This window comes from Gasterosteus aculeatus, chromosome 9 (assembly GCF_964276395.1).
Source record: "Gasterosteus aculeatus chromosome 9, fGasAcu3.hap1.1, whole genome shotgun sequence".
Classification (NCBI taxonomy): domain Eukaryota; kingdom Metazoa; phylum Chordata; class Actinopteri; order Perciformes; family Gasterosteidae; genus Gasterosteus; species Gasterosteus aculeatus.
In genome coordinates, this window is record NC_135696.1 from 14,773,299 (window position 1) to 14,793,688 (window position 20,390).

The following is a 20,390-nucleotide window of genomic DNA, read 5'->3' on the forward strand; positions in this document are numbered from 1 at the left end:
GCCAGAAACAACAGAGAACAGTGTGACGTTAAATAACAGCTGAAGGCAGAAAGACTCACACTGAGCTGAAACTACATCAAACACCCCGTTATGTTTTGGCCCTGCAGAATTGTTGGGAAAGCTCTGGTAGCCAAATGGTTCAAGGATCATGCATGTTATAAATAAGGGCTTGTTTTATTGTCAGAAAAAAAGCAATTACTTTATCCAACCAACAAGTATTGTTCATAAGCCAAGGCATCATATTGCTTAATTATTCATTCAATTAAGTCTTTATCCACTGATAGAAACCTCAGTTTAAAAACAAAAATTTGGAAACATTGTAACAGAGACATTAACATCTATCTAGGTTTGGGGAGTGGTATGAATTGAACAGGTAGTTTTGCGTTAAATAACTGACAGTTGTCTTGCCTTACAGCAACAACAAACACATACACAGCACTGAATCTAGCATTTGGAATGGAAAAAAAGAAAGATGAAAAACATAGAACTTCCTGTTACTGATCCTCCAGCTCTTAACTAGTAACACTGCACAATTATGTTTTAGAAATGTAATCGGTAAATGATTGCTCTTTACTCTCCTCGTGTGGAGAACGGTGTATGCTGCAGGGTTGGGAAGAGGGAAGACGGGTTTCCACAATCCAAACCGTTATTTCAATTTCGAGGAATCATTGAGGACAAGCTTTCCAATTTCAATGATGTCAAGTCAAGTCAAGTCATTTTCTTTTGTATAGCCCAGAATCGCAAATTACAAATTTGCCTCAGAGGGCTTTACAGTCTGTACACATACAACATCCTCTGCCCCGAAACCCACCATCGGCACAGGAAAAACTCCCCAAAAAGTCCAGATGAAAGTACTGATTAAATGCCTAATAGAAAAGTCTAATTAGCAAGAACACCAATTACCACACTACAGACGTTTGATAGTCTGCCCAGTTTGTAATGATGGTTTAAAATAGACTTATAGGTATTAAGTTAAGTTATAATGTGTGTTGTAAAATGTTCCTCATGTGCAGCATTGAAACTAAAACCAGCTTATCCCCTTTTCTTTCATGCAGCCTCCAGAACGAGTCAAATAATGACAGTCCTATTTAATAAAGAAGTGATCTATCAGGTTGCCAATAAAGGCTTCATAGATAGCGATGAACTGTGAGAGACGACCTTTTCATTCAAGATGCAATAATGAGTAAAGTGCTGCCCCCTGCAATAAATCTTCAAAGAGAAACTGAATCTAGGGGAGGCGTGTCTATAGATAACATCAGCATCACACAGGACCCATCAGAAGATTATCCACTTCCCAGTGAGTACAGCAAAATACGCTGTCATTCTGATCAAGTATGCTGTTTTCATTCATTTGAATTTCCAGATTGGAGCGATAGCACTGGAAAGATTAAAGAGATTTTTCCTCCCACAAATTGGACACAGTGCTTTAAAAATGAAGGGTCTTGTTCTCGGCATTTACTTTCCTGTAATCAATAGAGTGCTAAGTGGAGGCTGTAGGGTGAAGCGGGAGGTTTAAGGAGGTGAGCTAAGCTAAAGGCTACTACTACTACTACTACTACTAATATTTTATTTTATTTTAACAGGAAAAACATATAGATGACTTCACATTTACAGATATACAGCCTCCTCCTCCTGCGTCTCTTCTAGTAATTAATGCAAGAAACTGTGGAAGGATTTACCCCCTCTGAGCGAAGTTTCTATCAAAACCGTAAAATCAGAGCTTCAGTGAGACGACACTTTTCACGTGATCTAATTTGAATTAATTACACACACTTGCATCAACCACATAACCCGTGCACAGGAAATAAGCTAGTGGTGTTTTGGATGGCCGTAAGCAATGAGGTCATGTAAATCAAGATGAATAGGACAACTGATTCCAATTTTTTTATTTGAATATAATATCAATATGGTTATTTACAATAACAATATCTATTTAAGACAAGTTCCAGTGGGTATTTCAGCCCAGTGTAGTTTCTCTGGTGTAGTTTGGTCGTTTACAGTGTTTCTGTGAGTCATTTAGAAGGAAAGTCCAGTGAGATTTCTGTGAAAATGATTCTAGTGCGGCTGATTAGAAAGGTGCTTTTTATTTTTCAGAAGCTCTGGGTTTATTTTTGTCCCTCATCTTTTTCCTCTTCACCCTTTACTTCTTCGTCTTTTGCTTCATCATCCTTTTCCTCTCCCTTCATTTCCTCTTCATCTTCCTCTTTGTCTTCCTTTATACCCGCGCCTTTTCCCTCTTCTTCCTTTTTCTCCCCATCCACCTCTCTCTCGTCCTTCTTCATCTCTTCTTCCTCCTCGTCCTCCTCTTCCACCTCCTCCCCCGTCAGATGCTCCAGATCTGCAATGCGACGTCTCAGAGCCTTTTCGGCGATCTTGTTATTTCCCAGTATTTTCTTCACCTTGAAATGCATCAGCTCCATCATGTTGTACAACTTGTTGACGTTCTCCTCCAGCTCCTTGGTCTCGGGCATGATGTTGGCCGGGTCCAAATCTATCAGATTGTCTCTCATCAGGATCTCCCGCCCTTTGTCCTCTAGCATGCCTTTGGCGTCCGGATACTCTTGCAGTGATTCCATCAGGTCATCCTTGGACAGGCAGAAGAGGTCCGAGTACCCGATGCTCCGGATGTTGGCGGTTCGCCGGTTGCCTGCTTTGCTGCCTTTAATGTTAAGGATACTGATCTCACCAAAGTAACTGCCGCTTCCCAACACAACAAACTGCGTGACGCCGTCGTCGGCAACGACTGCGAGTTTTCCGTCTTTGATGATGTACATCTCGCGGCCGATGTCGCCCTTCTTGCAGATGTAGTCTCCGGGACTGAACACTTGTGGCTGCAGCTTGAGAACCAGCTCGATCAGCAGGCCGGCCTCGCAGTCTGCAAAAATACGAACTTTGCTCAGCGTGTCCATGTGGACTTGGATGGCGATCTCAGCCTTCAGCTTGTCTGGAAGATACCGCAGGACCTCCCTTTCATTCTGTGCTTTGCCGTTGTTCCACAGGTAGTCGAACCACTTGATGACCCGCAACTCAAGATCCGTGTCAACCTTTCGTACCTGTGAACAACAGCGGGGACACAAACGTTCAGCGTGGAATTCAATTCAATTTTTTCCCTTGCAATTTTTGGAGCGGAAAAATTAAGCTTACCCGCATGTACTGCTTGATGTTGTCAATTCGGGACTGAAACTGAGCTTGAGCAGCGTTCATATTGGAGATCATTGTGGCGATGTTTCCCACAATGGTGGCAAAGATCAAGACGCCCACTAGAAAGTCCACTACGTGGAAGATGAATTCTGAGTCCAGGGCTGGCGGTGGTGTTTCCCCGATGGTAGTTAGTGTCAGTGTGGACCAGTAGAGGCTGAAAGAATACTTCCTGCCAAACTCGCCAAACGCAGGCTCTTCAGGATCATCCAGAGCCGGGTACACCCAGGCGTCAGCGCCGAAACCGATGTATTTGGAGAAAGAGAAGTAGAAGCAAGCGTTCCAGTGGATGATGATGAGGATGTACATGATCAAGTTTCCGATGCGGAAGATGTTGGGGTAGTTAGTTTTGGTCTCGGTCCTCGTGAAGAACTCCATCATGCGGCCGATTCTCAACAGTTTGTTGATGCGGATCTCTGGATAGTCGAGGCCGAGGATGAAATAGAGGAAGTCAGTGGGAAGCATCGAGATGAAATCGAGACGAAACTGGAAGCTTTGGATGTAGCGATCTCGTAGCAGTTTCTTATCGTTCACCATCAGGCCTTGCTCAAGGTAACCTGCATTTGAAAATATAGAGGAGACACAATATGTTCAATTTTATTATTTTAGTAAAAGTGAGAGGGGTTTTAATTAAATCAAAAGCATTGACTAATATTACAAAATTATTTTTCTGTTGGTAAGTGTCGCAAAAGAAATGACAATTAAATCTATTGTGATTCAGATTACTCAAACATGGCACATTATCTCTGAGAGGCAAAACTGTATTTTTTATCTGATGTGTTTCAATTAAAAAGTTGGTTCACACTAGCTTAATTTGACACTCACATCTCCATATGTATATTGCAAATTATGAATAAATTCCTAACGCAATACATTAAAGTGGCGGGGCTGCCAAAACCTACAATTGTTGTTGCCTCATGTGCAAAAATGCATTTTTCACAATCAGAAAAGGCTAATATGAGACTTCAGCCGTTCAAATTAGCGAAATGAATTGGTGCTGTGTTTCCCCTAAAAGTAGCTCATTGTGGAGCTTCAGTAGGACAATAACACAAAGAGGCTTTTTTGGTATACGCACTTGATTTGTCCAACTCAGACTGCTGAAGCTTCTAGTAAGCCTATTATTAGATATTAGAAAGCCTTCTTGCACAGAAAAAGAACTGTAGCTCCTGTTCCTAATTCTAAGAGACGAGAGAACCAAAGAAGATGCCTTTTTTTGAACAAGGCATTTTATGAAGATAAGTCGTTCACCTGTTCTGGTCCTGAAAAACATATCCGCCAGGTAGATTATGTCTGAGGTGTAGTCGAGAATAACCCAGTAAACGATGTAGTTGTGCTGCAGCTCCTCAAAACAAGCCCTGTTTGCAGGAGGAGAAAACATCAGCAATGAGTATGTTTAGTAAATCAACAATGTTGAGCACGTTCATCCCTTTGTTCCACTGCTGCAGCTGATGTGGTGCCGAACTCACTAGTTTCAAAGCAAACTACAGCTTTCATTATTGCAGGTAAGAACTTTTCACCGGCTATTCAAAGAAAAAGGCTGTTTCTCTGCACTGGGTGAGTGCTAAAATTGCAATGATATGTAAGGTAACAGAGCTGAATTGAATGGTGTATAAAGAATCACTGGTTCACAGAAATCACCTGGCTATGATCATGGTCCAGTTGTACATGACTGGAAGGGCGATGATGAACAACCAGTTGTAATACAAATTCCCAGCCGGATTTATGACAAATAATTCTTTGGGCCTATGGAAAGAGAGATACAATGTAATATATATACATGCAAATTAAATGGTTGAATAAACTCTAAATGATGCACGTACTTGTCTTTGTTGTTTTGCTTTTCTTTCTCCTTTTCCTTCTCTTTTTCCTTCTCCTTCTCCGTCTCCTCTTTTTCCTTGGCCTCCTTGTCTTCCCTTTCCTTCTTCTCCATCTCCTTCCTTCTGTAAAACACATCAATACTTTTCAGCATGCTGTGCATACTGTAAAGTACATTTTTAGAGAAAAAGTTGCTTAGAGGTTTATAATGTAACACAATTACGCTTTCTTCTCTTTCTTCTCTTTTTTCTCCTTTCTCCTTTTTTTCTTTTTTTCCCTGGAAAATAATTATTTAACATATTTAGTTGCCTTTGAGATTACTTTTAAGTTACTAAATCCAAAACAAAAAGGTCTTCCCTCATCTATCACACTTACTCCTCATTGTTATTGCTGTTATTCATGTTGAGCAGGCAATGAGGGTTTGATCCAGATGCACTTCTAGAAAAAAAAAAGTTACACATAAGGTTAACTCTCTTAATTCCACATCATTGTCATAGAAGCTCTCCAAGCGTTTCAAATGTGCCTTTGCTTACGAGTCATCGTCACTGGACTCTTCACTGTCCGTGGATGCGGCGTGAGGGGACACAGCGAGGGATTGAAGGGGGGTCGAGGTTGTCATGGCTGCAGATCTGTTCACCCTGGAAAGACAAATCTCAAAGGGAGATTCTGTCCATCGATGATGTGACTGGAAATCAATTTGTCCGTCCCAGCAGTAGGACAAGCCTAACAGACCCCCAAAATAGCTAGAGCTGAAATGATGAGCCCATCGTGTTATTATTTAATGGGCAAAACATTTGTACGAAAAAATGTTGCTAATTAATTCATCCTTCATCATTTGACTCAAGTAGACAATGTGGTTATATTCTATTTCTACTAATCTTAACATCGTATTTCATTGTATCTCTATCATAGTTTTGTCACCTTTTAACTGTTTAACTATGTAAAGCTGTATTGAGACAGATCCTAATCCATAAGCCCTGATAGCAAAGTACTTTTTTATACATCTTTAGAAGTGAATATTATCTAGTAGGTCCAAAAGCAGTTAGCAGAACTGCGTCAAGTTGGAGAAAAACATGATACATTTCATTCGGTCATAAAAACAGTTACAAAAATATTTCCCAAAGCGTAATGCAGACTCCTACCTTTGTTAATGTAATGTAAAGTCCATTCTCCCTTTATCCTCTTCGACTGGCAACTGTTCATTCACAGCAACCGCGGCTTTATTGTGTAAATCATTTTTTCATTGTTTATTATTGAAATATTATCCAAATGCAGCTAGACAGGTGTCACCGTTAAGCATTGAGTCTAACTAACTGTGTCATAGAGTCTGGTTGACCTTGAATAGGATTTGGGGATTAGAGTCGGCTAAGAAGAGGAGAGACAGAGTCACTCCTTAGTTGTCCACTCAAGTGGGAGATGTAATTTGTTGAGTCAAATAAAAAAGAAAACTTCAATTAACCTGTTAAGATGTGAAGATCTTTTGTTGATTCCCATTTTTTAAATATCTATGACAGTACTTTCCTGACCATTTGTCAAACAGGCGAGGATTAAGTCTGTTTGCGTACACACAAACACACACACGCACACACACACACACACACACACACAACCAGCCCCTCCTGCTCAGTCAGCACCCTCGGCCATATCCTATTTTGATCCTATTAGATCGTGCCGAGCATTACATATTTAAGATCAGTTGGCTCTGGTTCCTTTTACATGAATGAAAATCATGCGAGTGAAATTTAATCTGAAAAGGTGTGGATTGCTGCATCCTAACAACAAATCCTCCTCTCCTGATTACTATGGACTTTCTCTAGTTCAGTAGAGAAAGTCCATAGTAGCCAACACGCTCTGTTGGCTACCATGTGTTTATGGCATCTTTGCTTTTCACAGAAGACATTTTTATGTGAGGAAAAGCACAGTGGTAATTAATAAAATGAATGAAGGGTTTAATTTAGCTGTATTTTTATATTATATTATATTATATTTGTATCATGTCTGACTAAACAATCACAACTGAATTCAAACTACAAGATTTTCAAAAAGTATTTTTATTAAAGACAGAAAAAACAACACAACAAAATGTTTTAATTGTCCAATTCTTAACTAAAAACACACAATTTGTTGTTCATTCTTGATGAATCAATGTGACACAGCTTACTTTTGCACTGCACACACACACACACACAGTGGCTGTTTCCACTGCCAGGAAAAGAGGCTGGGGATGACAAGAAGGAACTACACTGCAACAGGATCTGCTGCCACTCCAGTTGTGTCAACCTCAGCTGCCAGTGAGGCAGCAGCGGCATCAGCGGCAGCGTCATCAACGGCAGCGGCATCAACAACACCGGCATCAGTGGCATCAACGGCAGCGACATCAACGGCAGCGGCATCAACGATACCGGCAGCAGCAGGGACGGCAGCAGCGGCATCAACGGCAGCGGCATCAGCAGTAGCAGCAACAGGGACGTCAGCAGCGGCCGGGGCGGCCGCATCAACAGCCACCTCAGGGGCTGCAGGGACAGCGTCAACGAGAACCGCGTCAACAGGAGGCACGTCCACAACTGTAGCTTCAGCGGCTGCAGCGTCCACTGGGGCGTCAACCACGGCCAGCTCAACAGCTGCTGCAGGTTCAGCCTCAGCTGCCTCCACCTCCTCAACCTCCTCGGCCTCTTCGACCTCATCAGAGCTTAGGGGGACGGCGTCTTTGGGTGCAGGGTTGCCAGCCTGTCACAAAGATATAGACAGACAATGAGTTCAGAGTTGAAACTTTCACATGTCCATTAAACTGCTTTTACTTAACACTTGTGAACAAACTGGTGGCATCGAATCGAACATTTACCAAACATGGACGGACCAAAGAAGGATACCACTGTCAGTGTCATATTCACCAAGAGTAAAAGAGAAATTCTGGCTCGAATGCTAAATATGTAGTGAGTATCTAGTTTAACTGAACACTTGCTTTTGATCGTGCAAACAACAGGAAAAGAAGCACAGGTAGAAACGATAAAATAAATGATGGTATGGTTGGCAGTGTATCTGCTCACCTCTGTCTCCTCCTCCGATGCGTCTCCGACAGCTTGGGCAGCAGCAGGAGGGACGCCAGCAGCCTGGACTGGTGCAGCATCAACCTGCAGAATCATAACACGCTCAACTCAAACACCACGTGGAATTGAGAGATTGGATGTTGCATGGCTTCCTCGGCCGAATAAACCCAAACAAATGAATGATTATTGATAAGTTAGACCTACACTTCACTAATAATTCCAGACCTTAATTTATGTTCAAGGTTTCCTGATTAATATGAAACTAAAGTGATTCTGGACAAAATATTAACTTACAGGAGCATCAGTAACTGGCATGAAGGGGGTTCCAACTAATCTCTGGAAACATACAGATTAATGATTATAAGAAATAATTGATGCCAAACAATCTGAATTTTATTATTTTATTTTTTAGAATCTCCAATGAACCCCAACTACCTGCTGCTGGTGCAGCCTGTACATCTCCATCCACCTCAGGGCCTTGTTAGCATGCGCTGCAGCTTGCTGAGGGCATACCTGACATCTCTAGACATGCACTGTAATTAAGCGAATTACCCCCCCCCCCCCAACCCCCTCTCGTCCGTCAGACATGTTCCATACTATACACATGATGACTTGACTAAAACATGGTATCACATGCCTGGACAGACAGACGCAGAAACATCACTGAAAAGCAAAAATCTTACTTTTTCCTCATTGCTGTCACTCTCCGCAACCTGCAAACCAAGCGGGAGAAAAGAGAAAGCAACAATGACTTCATGCGTTCTTCTCTAAAGCAAAACAGTGTTTAAACCGTGAAAGACGACCAGTCGACTGACTAAATTACGTTTAAGTTTTCTTTAGGAAAGACTTACGGGAGAAGCTAAGGTGGTGACCAGCAGGCACAGCGTGAGCACCAACAGCTTCATCATGATTGTTCCTACAAAACAAAGCATCATGTTGTGTTTAACAACGATCTCATCATTTCCTTTTGCTGGGAGTGTTCTTTTCTGAAATTCAATTAAGTTAGTATGATTTGTTTCAAGAACTATAATATCAACAGCAATACATTTCTATTTACATTCATATTCTACAATGTATACGCTTGTTTCCGTATGAAGTCTCAATCTCACCTTTTTTCCAGGTGCGGAGGTGAAAATGTGTCTCCTCAGGGGTGCAAAGTAATCTTCTTCATCTCTAACTTGGAGGCCATTTATATAGTGGAACATCCTGGGACAACCAATCACATGCGGCCAAACTCACAGACCTACGTATTTGAAGTCATTTCCTTTGAAAAACAGAGGCACGTAGGGTTAAGGCCGCTGTTATAGTTAATTACAGGCTGCATTGTATGCTGAGCACACAGGCCCTTCTCTTTATTGCTCTCAAATAGAAATATAACGACATGGAAAGAAGCTGACACACGCATGTAATGATGCTGACTGAGAGACACCACTTATTATATATACTGTATATATATAAATAAGTGGTGTGTTTGTTGGTTTTGGCAGTTAAACATAAAAATAAGTGTGTAAAATAAAATACTGGTGACATTGACAGGGTTGTTTCTACATTACACAATACAATACTAAAATCTTAAACGTATGCATATATTATATATCATATTTTTGCTATACGATTTTCTAATTTTTAATTAGAAAATATATAATAAGCCTATAAAATGTAATGTATTTCTTACCAATAAACCAGTGGTTGTTTTTTGGCTTGTGACCCTTTAAAAAGCAGTGTTTTTTGAGCCTTGTGTCCAGATGAGTTGTAAGTTTCAAACAAAGTGAAAATTCCCTCCTTAACTTCTTAGAATACATCCACATTACATTCACAATGAAAAACGAAATTCCTACACAAAAGGATTTATTACAACTTTGCTTCTCTATACACTCAAATGTTGTGAAAAGATTCATTTTTTTAAAACTTAGCAAAAAGGCTGCAGGTCTATATCTCTCTCACACTGTCACACAAATCAAATGTACTTTAACATAAACTCTTTCAAATAAAAGTTACAAGTAACTCGATCGATTACATTGCATGTAACATTAAACTATCGTCTAAGAACAAAGACAACGATGCACTTATTTACGAAAGTAGATTTACGAAAGTAGATTTACGTAACGATTGCTTTATTAAATGCTTCTACCCCGTAAGCAAAGTCTGCCAAAACATGTAACCCTGTGGCCTCCAACTTGCAAACCGCTTCATAGATTACTTACACTTTAAAAGAAGACGACAATGAACACATGCAAATCTATTGGAAGAAATAAGCCGCCCAGTCACACATTTATCACAGGTTTTGCTGTTTTGCTGCTGTTTTTTATTTTTCTTTCTTGTGGTTGAAAATCAGATAATGATCTGCAAAATTTTCAATTTAGACATTCTCGCATCTGCTGATACGATCCCTTCATTTCCTCTTCATAACTTGTACCATTTCTTCTTGGTCCACAGTGACATTGTTCCTTTGTTTGAATGTCTAACATTTGCTGCATTGTCTTTCAATAAATAAACCAGATCTAAATCAGTAAATGTAATTTATATTTTTGTTTGTACATTTTCCCTTCGAGCCGTTACTGAGCTGCTATCGAAGACCAAATATCTCAAAACCATTCATACATATTTATGTGTTCAAATTGAGATTAGACAAACAATGTACAAAAGAATCCTAAAAGAAATATTCACGTTGCTGCATTGTTTTGTTCTGTCACAACATCTCACTAGAATAGCTGCGTGTTTAATATTTATTTATAAATTTATCCTTCCCGCATTCTCTAATTCTGTATTTATGTATTTGTGATTCAATCACAACTTCCCAGAAACAGTGTGTGGTACTAAAGCAATCATGCTGTAGTTGCAAGAGTCAATTTGAGGCTCAAACATGTTGTTAACGTCTCCTTTGCTGTGCATGATAGAAGTTGTACAATTATGTGGTGAATGTTCCGGGAAATGAAACTAGTGGGAAAGAGACATACATAGCGTGAGAGGATGGCGCCTGTTTATTTTAAGTGTGTTTGAAGATAAATGTAAAAGGTCGTGCTGTGACAGGCTCGTGTCCGCAGGGCAGAAATGATCAGTTCTTTTCACTGGGGAGGAATTTATTTAACCTATGTGGCAAATTTTGTTCTCTCTGTTTCGTAATTTGATGTTGCCTATGCAGCATGTAAGATGCCTGTAGTGTATCTGTATCATACACGTCGGGTTGGGGAATTATTTTTTCTGCCATTTGGATGCTGCCTTTCTTCTTTTGCCCTCCGTTGTGTGGGGTTTCCACAAGAGTCAAATAGCCCTCCATTGATTTATATTTCCATTGTTTGTGCATTATCCATGAACACAGTTTGGTCTAGTAGTACATTTGGCAGCCAGTGCCCATACCCCAACATTTTAAAGCTACGTACCATCACATATAACAAGAAATATTCACTGTAAAGGATTAATTGAGTCAAGTTCAGTTTTCTATACATCTCTATTATTATAAAAACTATTATTAAATATTATATATGAAAACAATATTTACTTGTGCTGTACAGCTTGTTTTTTTCAGTGCCAAATACCACTAACACCAATCAATTTCTCAAAAAGACAGAACAACACAAAATTGCTTGGAAACGTGTACTTTATTCTTAACTGAAATTACATTTAAGGAATAGTTAAAATGATTTAATAAACATGAGCAGGACATTTGTTACATACTTTAATTGCAGGGTTAGAAAGCGTTTAAGTGACTATAAGTACTATAAAGTAAAGCAGAAAAGTGTTGGTGCAGATGTAACAGTCTTTACTATTGAAACGGTATTCTCAATGTAAGGCTATCAGGTGGTCATCTTAACATGTTATCTTGACTTTGGAAAGCACATTTACATGTTACTTCTCATCATTCACATGAGCTTCAGCAGTTGTCTGAATGTTAAGGAGGAAAGTATAGTTTTTTCTCCTTTTCGCGGCTTCTCTGCCACTTTACACCTTTGCTGGCATCTGCAAAAGTAATTAATCAAATTATAGCAAATATTATTTAATCCACAGACTCTCCTCACAAATGACATAGGCTGTGTATGTTTGTTGAAAGTCATTTGCAACACATGTGTTTATCTGCAATACTGATCTTCTTAAATGAATATACAGATTAATGAATACCTGGCTTGTCTGGATGGGCTGGTCCTGCTGGAGAGGCTGCATGGGATCCTGGGACGGAAGGGCATTGGGATTGAATGAGGGAATCTAAAAAATGAAGAAATTTAAAACTTCAGAATCAAGGAAAGGCTCAGGATCCATCAAATTCACATATTCGGGGTAAATGCTTCCTCTTACATTTGGGATTTGCTGTGGGATATTCTGAGGGGGATATTCAAATGGGAACACCTGTGGATACAACGTAAAGTAAAGCAAGTATAAAATATGAGAGTAAAATGCAATATCTAGAAAATATAATATCTCACATTTGGCATCTGAGGGGAGTTTGTCATGGGAGGAAGGTTTGTCATTATCTGGAACAAAAGCGCATGTACCTTATTTAGTCGTGCATCATGTAAAACATTTTTAATTTTGCATCAACATCAATCAACTTCAAAATATTTACCCTTTGCTGGGAGAAATCATATGGGTAATACTGAAAATGTAAAAACAGGAGAGCACAAACATAAGAATATGTCTCGTCTCAACAGGTTTTTCACTAACTTGCATAATAAAGACAACATCAAATTGTTTTTCAGTGTTTTTTCAGTTATGGCTGAAAAAAGAAGGAAAAAAAAACACTTACAACTTCCACGCTCTGTCTGCCTGGTGGCTGAGGAATGGAGTATTTTATGAAACCAAAGGACTGCAGAGAGAGAGAGAGAGAGAGGAAGAAAAAAAAATATATCACGAAAAAGTACAGAGCAATTAGGATATTAGGTGATCACATTTGAAAAGAAGAGCTGCTTGTGTACAACCACATGCCCACCTGTCCAGCATTTGTTCCACCTACACCACCAGCAACTCTGTGGGGGTAAATCTTGGGGCGGAAATAGAAATAAACGTAAGTTTCATTCATCAAAATATTACATATTTGTGAAATGGAATCGTACGCATGAAATAATAGAGAGTGTGACATACAAGTTCAACACTGTAAGCACCAGCTGCTCCAGGTGGTGGCAGAGACTGACCAGCTGTGAAGGGATTTCCCACCTAAACGAATGGGACGTTGTCACAATACAGTAAACTCCACACAGCAATAGTTCTGCTCTGGTTCATTCATTTATCACAAGCAATAGTGGCTCAATAGTATACTGTGTGCAGCCTCTGATGTGGAAGAAAAAGAACACAAACAATGGACTATTACCTGTGAGGGTGGTACCTGTTGCCTGGAACCTGCATAATGAGGCAGGTAATGAAAGATGGACTAAAAACAAAGACAGAAAAAAAATAGTTAGATGAAAACAAAATTCAGAACTCTGCCTGAATTGATTAAGAAAATGAAATAACAAGATCAACCTTTATCCAGTTTTAAAACTTACAGGTGCAGCACAGGCCGTGCTAGCCAGACACAGGCAAAAGATGACCAGTTTCATTTTTGCAGATTCTCTGAGTCCTGCAGACAATATTCGACTTTAGATGGACAGAAATCAGATGGCATTTTAACAAGAAAGAAAGCATAAACTCATGTTGAAGTTCTCCACAACTCACCTTCTGTGATGAAAAAAAAACACCACTGGAGCGGATGGTGAGTTTTGATATTGAAGATGATTTCAGTGCATCGTGTCTTCTACAGAGTTACTTTATCTTTTATAGGGTGCCAGCTCACCTGCGAGCCAATCACAGTAATGGGCGTGATGTTACCCAATGAGTAGGTGCAGTGCAGGTGTCTAGTCTGCAGCTTTACTAAATGACCAGTGGTCAAATCTACCTTCTGCGTAATAGCAGACTGTTTGATTACACTGTCTGGAGCATTGCAAACCTTCGGTCTGCTTGTGCCTTATTCTGCAAACATGGCATTTTCATTAGATCTGTGCTGCAGCTGCTTTGTAGAATAAACATCAAAACTGCAACATTATATATGTTACTCCACCAATAAAAACAAGATATATCCTATTCTCTTCTTCCTATTTTATTGCGATAATAAAGGTAAATCTGATTGATTTACAGTCGCTCCCATGCTAACTGTGTTTCCAAATCATAAAAACGGCAGCTTCAGAGACACAAGTCTATCTATGCAACTGATGGTAAATGTACTCAATGTTTACCAATAAGATGGAGTTAGAAAACTTTGCTCCATTACAATTTAACAGCTGAAAATTTACAAACTAACGTTAAATAATTTCATGACAATAGTTTTACAAAATGTTGCTAGATCAGACACACAATCATTTATTTATTTGTACAATATTTGTTGTATATGAAGTAAATCACAAGACAGTAATGGATGAGTTATTCTCATGTATGGTAAGTATAGTTTCCATGGGCTCAAAATAAATTCTTTATTATGAGACATAGCCCTGTTAGCGCCATCTAAAGAGCAACGTATTATTTATCACCTGCTGGACTTATTGGAATGTCACCGAAAATGTAAAGGAAAGCAAATTAATCTTTACATTCAAAGACATTCACACGCAAAGAGAATATATGATTGTTTCAAATAAATTAATGACAGATAACAGTTTATGTGCCTTGTAAATATATTATTATTTGTGTGAATGCATGTGTACTTGTGCCGCTCTTACCCACTCCAATCCTGCTTACTCTAATTGTTTAATCTTTGTCATCATCATCATCATCATCATCATCATCATCATCATCGTCATCATCATTGCTGGGTTTGGCAGCTTGAATCATCGAAGGCTCAGACGAGCCAATCAGAAGTGAGGATCATGTGTCGATGCTTCATCAATACCCTGCCAGAATTAGTCGGGGGACAGTTTCTCGCTGATGTCACACCCATTCATCAAAATCAACCTCTTGCCCTCATCACTGCTTCAAATCAACCTAGCCTCCTTCCTGGAGCAACAACAGGTACAATAGGAGAAGCAGGAGCTGCTGGAGCTGCTGGAGCTGCTTTCTTGCAGGTCAAAACCAAAGCTGTGATACTGCAGTAAATGAAAAAGACAAGAGGACATTAGTTCAATAAAATCTCACTCTGAGGAATGAAAATCTTCAGGCACATCCTTTGTGCCTCTATCGTTTGGCTCCTGCTTACACAGACCTTTAAATGACAAAACACTCTCACGCTGATGCACTTAAATGTGCACTGTTACAAGCAAAGTATTTTTTAAAAGGTTGAGACAATTAACCTTTGACTGCGTTGAACGGTTGAAACTATTAAGGCATCTTAAATCATTTGGCTGAAAGGGCTTTGTCACTCACAGGTTTCTGGGCATCAACAGGGAGCAGCTGGAGAAAAAGGAACAGTCAAGTTTATCATATCAGAGAGTTTTTGTCAGATAAAATAAAATAAAAACAAAACAAATGGGCTCGTACAACTTCCAGAGCTTCCAGTGGGGCTCCAGCAGGAGAGGCCCGGACTGCCTGTGAAGAAGGAGAACAATCATTTCAATTTTTAGTGTAGATTATGAGTGGAATTTGCAAACCGGTGGCAACAGAGCCATCAGAATAAGCTATTACGACATTACCACCACTTAATAGCAGATCTGTGTGCAGCTTATTCTGCGACGTCTCGTTTTACAGTGGGTTTTTGTGTGTTTGGCGTGGTTTACGGGACCTCAACTAGAGCGTGGCGGAGGTCAAACTCCATGAATATTTGGGACTGTGAAGAAGCAAAGGATGTACTGCAGAATAAATAGACACCAGGTGAGTGTCAAATCAATAACTCAAACAAACGTTTAAATGCACTATTATTCACGGACATTATTGTCAATAGCCATCATGCCGACTCCTTAATCTACACCTACCATAACAGGACAATTGGGCAAACGTCTTCTGCTGATGATGGTAATGTTGAGCTCGACATACAGCTGCAACGACCTTTGGGTAAGATTGGGCTGTTTAATATTTACAGCATTTAAAACAAACTTCAGAGATAAAAAAGCAAGCAGGAGGAATTTAATTTCGAATAATACTGCAAACAAGATTTTAAATACAAAAGTCCCATTTTCAAAGGTGATGTCATGTGATGTGGGGTCATCATGGCGCAGGGGGGTAGAGAGGGTGTGCTGGTAAGCGCAAGGTTGGTGGTTCGAGTCCTGACTGCCCCATGTTGCATGTCGAAAGTGTCCCTGAGCAAGCCACATAACCTCTAAATGCTCCCTGGGCAAAAATGTAAAAAGCCATGGGTTAAAAATGTAATCTAAGTTGCTTTGGATAAAAGCGTCAGCTAAATGACCTGTAATGTAATGTGATGTTAACTATCTAACATTAGCTTTTCACTCTGACAAAACACAAGTAGTGAGAGATTGTTGAGGAGAGGTGTGATCACGCCAGAGAGATTTACCCCTATTTATTCGCTCACAAAACATGGGACAAGCAAAGCTAAAATAGGTGTTGGTGACGAGCCAAGAATTTTCCATTTTTTGAAGGCATAATTGGCGGCCATATCTCCATGCGGAATCTCCATACACATGTCACATTAATCACATTTGTACCCTCAGTGATCTGTTTTAGCAGGTGAACCCTTGCGGCGTGTTTTTTAAAGGTCATCAGTTTCATGTGAGCGGGAATCCAATGTATGCAGAGCTTTAGAAACCAACATTTAGTAGCTGCTGATTTTTTATGAATCTAGGTTTTTATTGTAAAGCATGTGATCACAGACCACACCTGCCCATAATGGTTCATTCTGTATTATAGCTGATTGTGATCGGAGGATTGAATATCATGATTATATTACAGTTGTCACATTTCTCACATCATAACATGTTTGAGGTCTATTTTGGCTCAAGCTTCTTTCCCGTTCTTTAAGTACAGAATAATTAAATGGCTTCTGTTAATTGGCATGCTCATTCACTTGTATGTGAGCATACAAGGGGGGGTAAACTTCAGGGCTGCACTTTGTAAAGAAAAGGTGATTATAAGGCCTCTTTCATTATGGTGTTACTGGGTAGAAACCTGTAACCATTCAAGGCATTCTGGTTGAATTACATTGGAATTGTTACAGAGAAGAGGTTAACAAAGTTTCCTACAAACTTTGTTGGGTTTTCTTGACTATCGTGCCTCGTGTTAATAGCAAAAAGAGCTGTAAGGCAGTTTGTGATCTGCATTTCTGTAAGAACATGATCACAGTGTTGCGGAGAAAATCAGTTGTAATCAAATCTGTTTTATGCTTTCAAACTGATTTTAAAGTCCCACATTTAGCAGTTAAAGAGCTCAAACTATCCTGAAGAGATAGAGAAAAACATTGGAGAGGGTCAAAAGGGGAGTGAATATTGTCATTTTATTGATTATATGACTCCATATGAATGTAATCATTACTTTGTGTGCTAGATGAGCAAGATGTTCACCGAATAAACCTGATGTCAATTTCGTGTTCACAGCTCGTTAACCAAAGGGTTTAAGAAGTTTAAATAGAAATCATTAGGACACCTCATTTCAAATAGTTGAAATAATTCAGGTTTATTCTTTATTATGAAAAGGAAAAACTAAACCACTTTTTGCGTTACAAAGTTACAAGTGTGCTGTGAGTTCTCTCTGCCGGTTGCTGCAGTTGCAGACACGCTTTCCTTCCGTGGGTTGGACAGGTGCTTTCACCGTGGCCGCCTCCTGCGGTGGTCTCTCCAGACCTGAAGGGAACCCGTTAGTGTTGGGCTGCGGTGCGGAGCCCGCCGGCCCCTGTGTCTGCTGGACTCCAGCAGAGAGGGTCCCCGAGGTTGGCACGACAACTTGCTGCTGCGGGTTTACCAGCCCGGCACCTTGACTCACTGGCTGAATGGCTTCCGCGGGCGGGTTTGTGAGCAAAGTGGTCAGGTACACACCCAGCTGGCTCATTTTCACTGCCGTCTATGGAGGAACATCAGACGGAGAGGTACAGTAAAAGGCCATGGGGGGGGGGAAGAGGGTGAGGGGGGGCGCAACTGGATCATCAGTGCGATCAGTGGGCTCACAGAGCAGAATGTCTGAACAAGATGAGACGCTGATAAAGATCTCAGCTGCTGAGTTACCTGCAGCTCCTCCGAGCTGAGACTGCTAAGCAGAGTCTCCTGGGGAACGAGTGCAAATGTCAGGTAAAGCTTTAGCAAAAAGAATGTTACAAAAACATGTTTTTAACATATAATGTGATTGTTTTCATTTAAGGTGTATTTTGCATTTACCTTGGGCTGCTGGAACATGTATACAATTTGGGGACTCTGTGGAATAAAAAAGATTTTTACTTTGCTGCTTTTCCACCTTTCGAAGTAGAATGTGAAATTTATTATACAGTGTAAGACTCAATTAAAAAAAAGAGAGTGACCTGCTGTTGCTGCACTAGCTGAGGTACATCTCCCAGGGGAGCAGCTCCAGAAGGTGTTCCTGCAGGTAACACCGGACTGATGGGCGGTGGATTCCCTGGTGTTTGTGGAAGCAGCGATTCAACAATCATGGGGAATCCATATGGTGAGAACTGCAGGACAGAAAAAGAAAACATGTATATTTTTATATTTGTCAACAGTTTTTTACTTACATGAAAAACTATCTCCCACTATTTCCAAAAGGCAGATCCAATTATAATATCACTTGTAGCAGAAAAACATGTCAAAATGAGGCACAACGTCACAGTTTTCATCTCAGGCTCATAAATCAAGTGACAGATTGCAACAGAGTATAAATATCTTTGTTTCAATTACACTGTCACTGTTTTTCCATTTTCCTAAAGTACACGTTGACAGAACAGTCCCCCCCCAGGCCGAACCTTTCAAGGTTGTGACAGCAGCTTCCATCTGAAGTCTATCATTCAGTCCGCAGCAGTACACTCTCATCAGTGCATGGGAGGATCAGTCCCCGAGAACAAAGTCAGTGTATTTCGGTAATAGATATGTATCATCTTACCAGTTGATTCCCATAGGGAGACGAGAGCAATGGGACGTATCTGTAAGGAGGGAAAACCTAGAGGGAAAAAAACAACTTATTTGCAAATGAGTTGCATTCTGAATCACTATAGATATCTATATTAATACAGACACATCTTTTTTTTTCTCTCTTTCTGCCCTACCGAAGGCTGCTGTGGGAGTGTCGGCTGGTCAGCAGGCTGGGATCCGTAGATGCTCGGCTGCAGAGGAATGATCCTTGGACTTCCCCCTAACGAAGGCCACCAGTAGTGCTGTGTGGGAGGCAGGAACTGGGGACCACCCTGGGGACCCAGCTGATAGGAGACCCCCGGCTGTGGTTGGGCCACATTAGGAGATAGAGGGGCCGGCGTCTGAGTGTCGAGTCCCTGGTTTGTTGCTTCAAGAGCTTGAGTGGCTCCTCCTTGTGGAAGCTGGGGAGGACGCACATTAAACCGGACTTAAAAGTAAACAAGATGCATAAACAATTGTTTTCGCAGCAGATTTCACATGTGCGTATTAATATTGTCAGTAAATGAAGCTACTTACTGGTACTGCAGACACCATGATGGTAAACCATGATAGGATTAAGATAATCATTTCCAAAAACAAAATGATTCCCACAGGATCAATACAAGTCTTCGGGGAATGTCCACTAAGAGCACATCAGAGTATTCAACAAGACACTAAGAGGTCAGGCATTGACTTATGGTCTGCTCACAAAGTGAAACAACCAATCACATGGCAGAAAAAAAACGCTTCTTCTGGTGCAAATGAAGCGAGGACGTGGAAGCCAAGGAAAATCCATTGAATGCACCAAACTGCCTGTTTCTTCCATCAATTACGATGCAGTAATGTCTACAAAAATGAATAAACAAACCAATAACAACTCCAGACTTACGGCGGTTGTGGTTTTACTCAGAGCACCTGTGGGTGCGGCTGGTGTGTCAGTGTCTCGCCACTGTGGTTGTGGTCAAACCAAAGACGCAATGTGCAACGAAAACAGAAAAATACTACAAGGTAGAAAAGAATGTGGCAAAACATTTTTATTCTAGAGCCACAAGTTGAAACAATCAGTTAAAATAGGGAAGACATTGGCTGCATGAAGTAGGCTGCAACTGCAGAAAAGGTTAAATGGATAAATGCCGCAGCAGTGAAGAAGATTAAAGCTTAATGTTTTTCTACCATCAAAGAGCTACATTTCATCCAAGACTCACTGAGTAAATGTATTGTTGGAGATTTCATTCATGAGAACCATGCGTCACAAAGTGAGGAGAAACCATGGACATCCAACCGTTATTTAACAGATGGAATATCCCTCTTACTCGCAGCTGTGAGGCTTGAGTCAATATAAAACCCATCAATTATGTAATGCTACCGACGGAGATCTGAATCACTGTTATTTGAT

At 40.4% G+C, this 20,390-nt stretch overlaps 4 protein-coding genes across 10 annotated transcripts; all 4 read right to left on the minus strand.

Annotated features, from left to right (window-relative positions):
- Positions 1–1,871: 1,871 nt before the first annotated feature.
- Positions 1,872–6,630, minus strand: cnga1a (cyclic nucleotide gated channel subunit alpha 1a). 4 transcript variants are annotated; one of them, XM_078109045.1, is made up of 9 exons: positions 6,156–6,630; positions 5,547–5,651; positions 5,389–5,451; positions 5,237–5,290; positions 5,019–5,138; positions 4,837–4,941; positions 4,447–4,553; positions 3,145–3,755; positions 1,872–3,053 (listed from the first exon to the last, which is right to left on the minus strand). In XM_078109045.1, the coding sequence occupies exons 2-9, from the start codon at positions 5,630–5,632 to the stop codon at positions 2,106–2,108; spliced, it is 2,094 nt and encodes a 697-aa protein (XP_077965171.1). In that variant the 5' UTR covers positions 5,633–5,651; positions 6,156–6,630; the 3' UTR covers positions 1,872–2,105. The 4 variants fall into 4 exon arrangements, with proteins under 4 accessions (XP_077965171.1, XP_077965170.1, XP_077965169.1 ...); XM_078109044.1 differs by having other exon boundaries at positions 5,547–5,762; positions 6,156–6,614; XM_078109043.1 differs by having other exon boundaries at positions 5,547–5,679; positions 6,156–6,341.
- A 418-nt stretch (positions 6,631–7,048) lies between these two features.
- Positions 7,049–9,271, minus strand: enam (enamelin). 3 transcript variants are annotated; one of them, XM_078108869.1, is made up of 6 exons: positions 9,170–9,271; positions 8,912–8,976; positions 8,744–8,773; positions 8,355–8,396; positions 8,061–8,144; positions 7,049–7,740 (listed from the first exon to the last, which is right to left on the minus strand). In XM_078108869.1, exons 2-6 carry the CDS (start codon positions 8,966–8,968, stop codon positions 7,252–7,254), a joined length of 702 nt encoding a protein of 233 aa, XP_077964995.1. In that variant the 5' UTR covers positions 8,969–8,976; positions 9,170–9,271; the 3' UTR covers positions 7,049–7,251. The 3 variants fall into 3 exon arrangements, with proteins under 3 accessions (XP_077964995.1, XP_077964996.1, XP_077964997.1); XM_078108870.1 differs by lacking the exon at positions 8,355–8,396 and having other exon boundaries at positions 9,170–9,266; XM_078108871.1 differs by lacking the exons at positions 8,744–8,773; positions 8,912–8,976; positions 9,170–9,271 and adding an exon at positions 8,496–8,568.
- Positions 9,272–11,640: 2,369 nt separating this feature from the next.
- LOC144383164 (uncharacterized) lies at positions 11,641–13,838 on the minus strand. 2 transcript variants are annotated; one of them, XM_078080011.1, is made up of 11 exons: positions 13,704–13,838; positions 13,535–13,608; positions 13,360–13,419; positions 13,134–13,205; positions 12,982–13,032; positions 12,799–12,858; positions 12,619–12,648; positions 12,479–12,526; positions 12,351–12,401; positions 12,177–12,260; positions 11,641–12,017 (listed from the first exon to the last, which is right to left on the minus strand). In XM_078080011.1, exons 2-11 carry the CDS (start codon positions 13,586–13,588, stop codon positions 12,000–12,002), a joined length of 528 nt encoding a protein of 175 aa, XP_077936137.1. In that variant the 5' UTR covers positions 13,589–13,608; positions 13,704–13,838; the 3' UTR covers positions 11,641–11,999. The 2 variants fall into 2 exon arrangements, with proteins under 2 accessions (XP_077936137.1, XP_077936138.1); XM_078080012.1 differs by having other exon boundaries at positions 13,535–13,625; positions 13,704–13,770.
- Positions 13,839–17,550: 3,712 nt separating this feature from the next.
- Positions 17,551–19,706, minus strand: LOC120825489 (uncharacterized). The gene is made up of 7 exons (XM_040187125.2): positions 19,532–19,706; positions 19,150–19,416; positions 18,987–19,043; positions 18,412–18,561; positions 18,272–18,307; positions 18,122–18,160; positions 17,551–17,960 (listed from the first exon to the last, which is right to left on the minus strand). The coding sequence occupies exons 1-7, from the start codon at positions 19,580–19,582 to the stop codon at positions 17,628–17,630; spliced, it is 933 nt and encodes a 310-aa protein (XP_040043059.2). The 5' UTR covers positions 19,583–19,706; the 3' UTR covers positions 17,551–17,627.
- Between the last annotated feature and the right edge of the window lie 684 nt (positions 19,707–20,390).

Bases quoted from the DNA above. Each gene is read 5' to 3' on its own strand.
- enam (XM_078108869.1), bottom strand. From the start codon at position 8,968: ATGATGAAGCTGTTGGTGCTCACGCTGTGCCTGCTGGTCACCACCTTA. The intron at 8,774-8,911 runs GTAAGTCTTTCC...CTTGGTTTGCAG, and splicing joins TCACCACCTTAGCTTCTCCC to GTTGCGGAGAGTGACAGCAA. The intron at 8,397-8,743 runs GTAAGATTTTTG...GTATGTTTCCAG, and splicing joins GTGACAGCAATGAGGAAAAA to AGATTAGTTGGAACCCCCTT.
- LOC120825489 (XM_040187125.2), bottom strand. From the start codon at position 19,582: ATGATTATCTTAATCCTATCATGGTTTACCATCATGGTGTCTGCAGTA. The intron at 19,417-19,531 runs GTAAGTAGCTTC...CGTCCTCCCCAG, and splicing joins TCATGGTGTCTGCAGTACCA to CTTCCACAAGGAGGAGCCAC. The intron at 17,961-18,121 runs GTAACTCAGCAG...GTTCCTCCATAG, and splicing joins TCAGCTCGGAGGAGCTGCAG to ACGGCAGTGAAAATGAGCCA.
- LOC144383164 (XM_078080011.1), bottom strand. From the start codon at position 13,588: ATGAAACTGGTCATCTTTTGCCTGTGTCTGGCTAGCACGGCCTGTGCT. The intron at 12,859-12,981 runs GTGGGCATGTGG...CTCTCTCTGCAG, and splicing joins GTGGAACAAATGCTGGACAG to TCCTTTGGTTTCATAAAATA. The intron at 12,402-12,478 runs GTGAGATATTAT...TTGTATCCACAG, and splicing joins ACTCCCCTCAGATGCCAAAT to GTGTTCCCATTTGAATATCC.
- cnga1a (XM_078109043.1), bottom strand. From the start codon at position 6,216: ATGAACAGTTGCCAGTCGAAGAGGATAAAGGGAGAATGGACTTTACAT. The intron at 5,452-5,546 runs GTAAGCAAAGGC...TTTTTTTTCTAG, and splicing joins GAGTCCAGTGACGATGACTC to AAGTGCATCTGGATCAAACC. The intron at 3,054-3,144 runs GTAAGCTTAATT...TGTTGTTCACAG, and splicing joins ACATCAAGCAGTACATGCGG to GTACGAAAGGTTGACACGGA.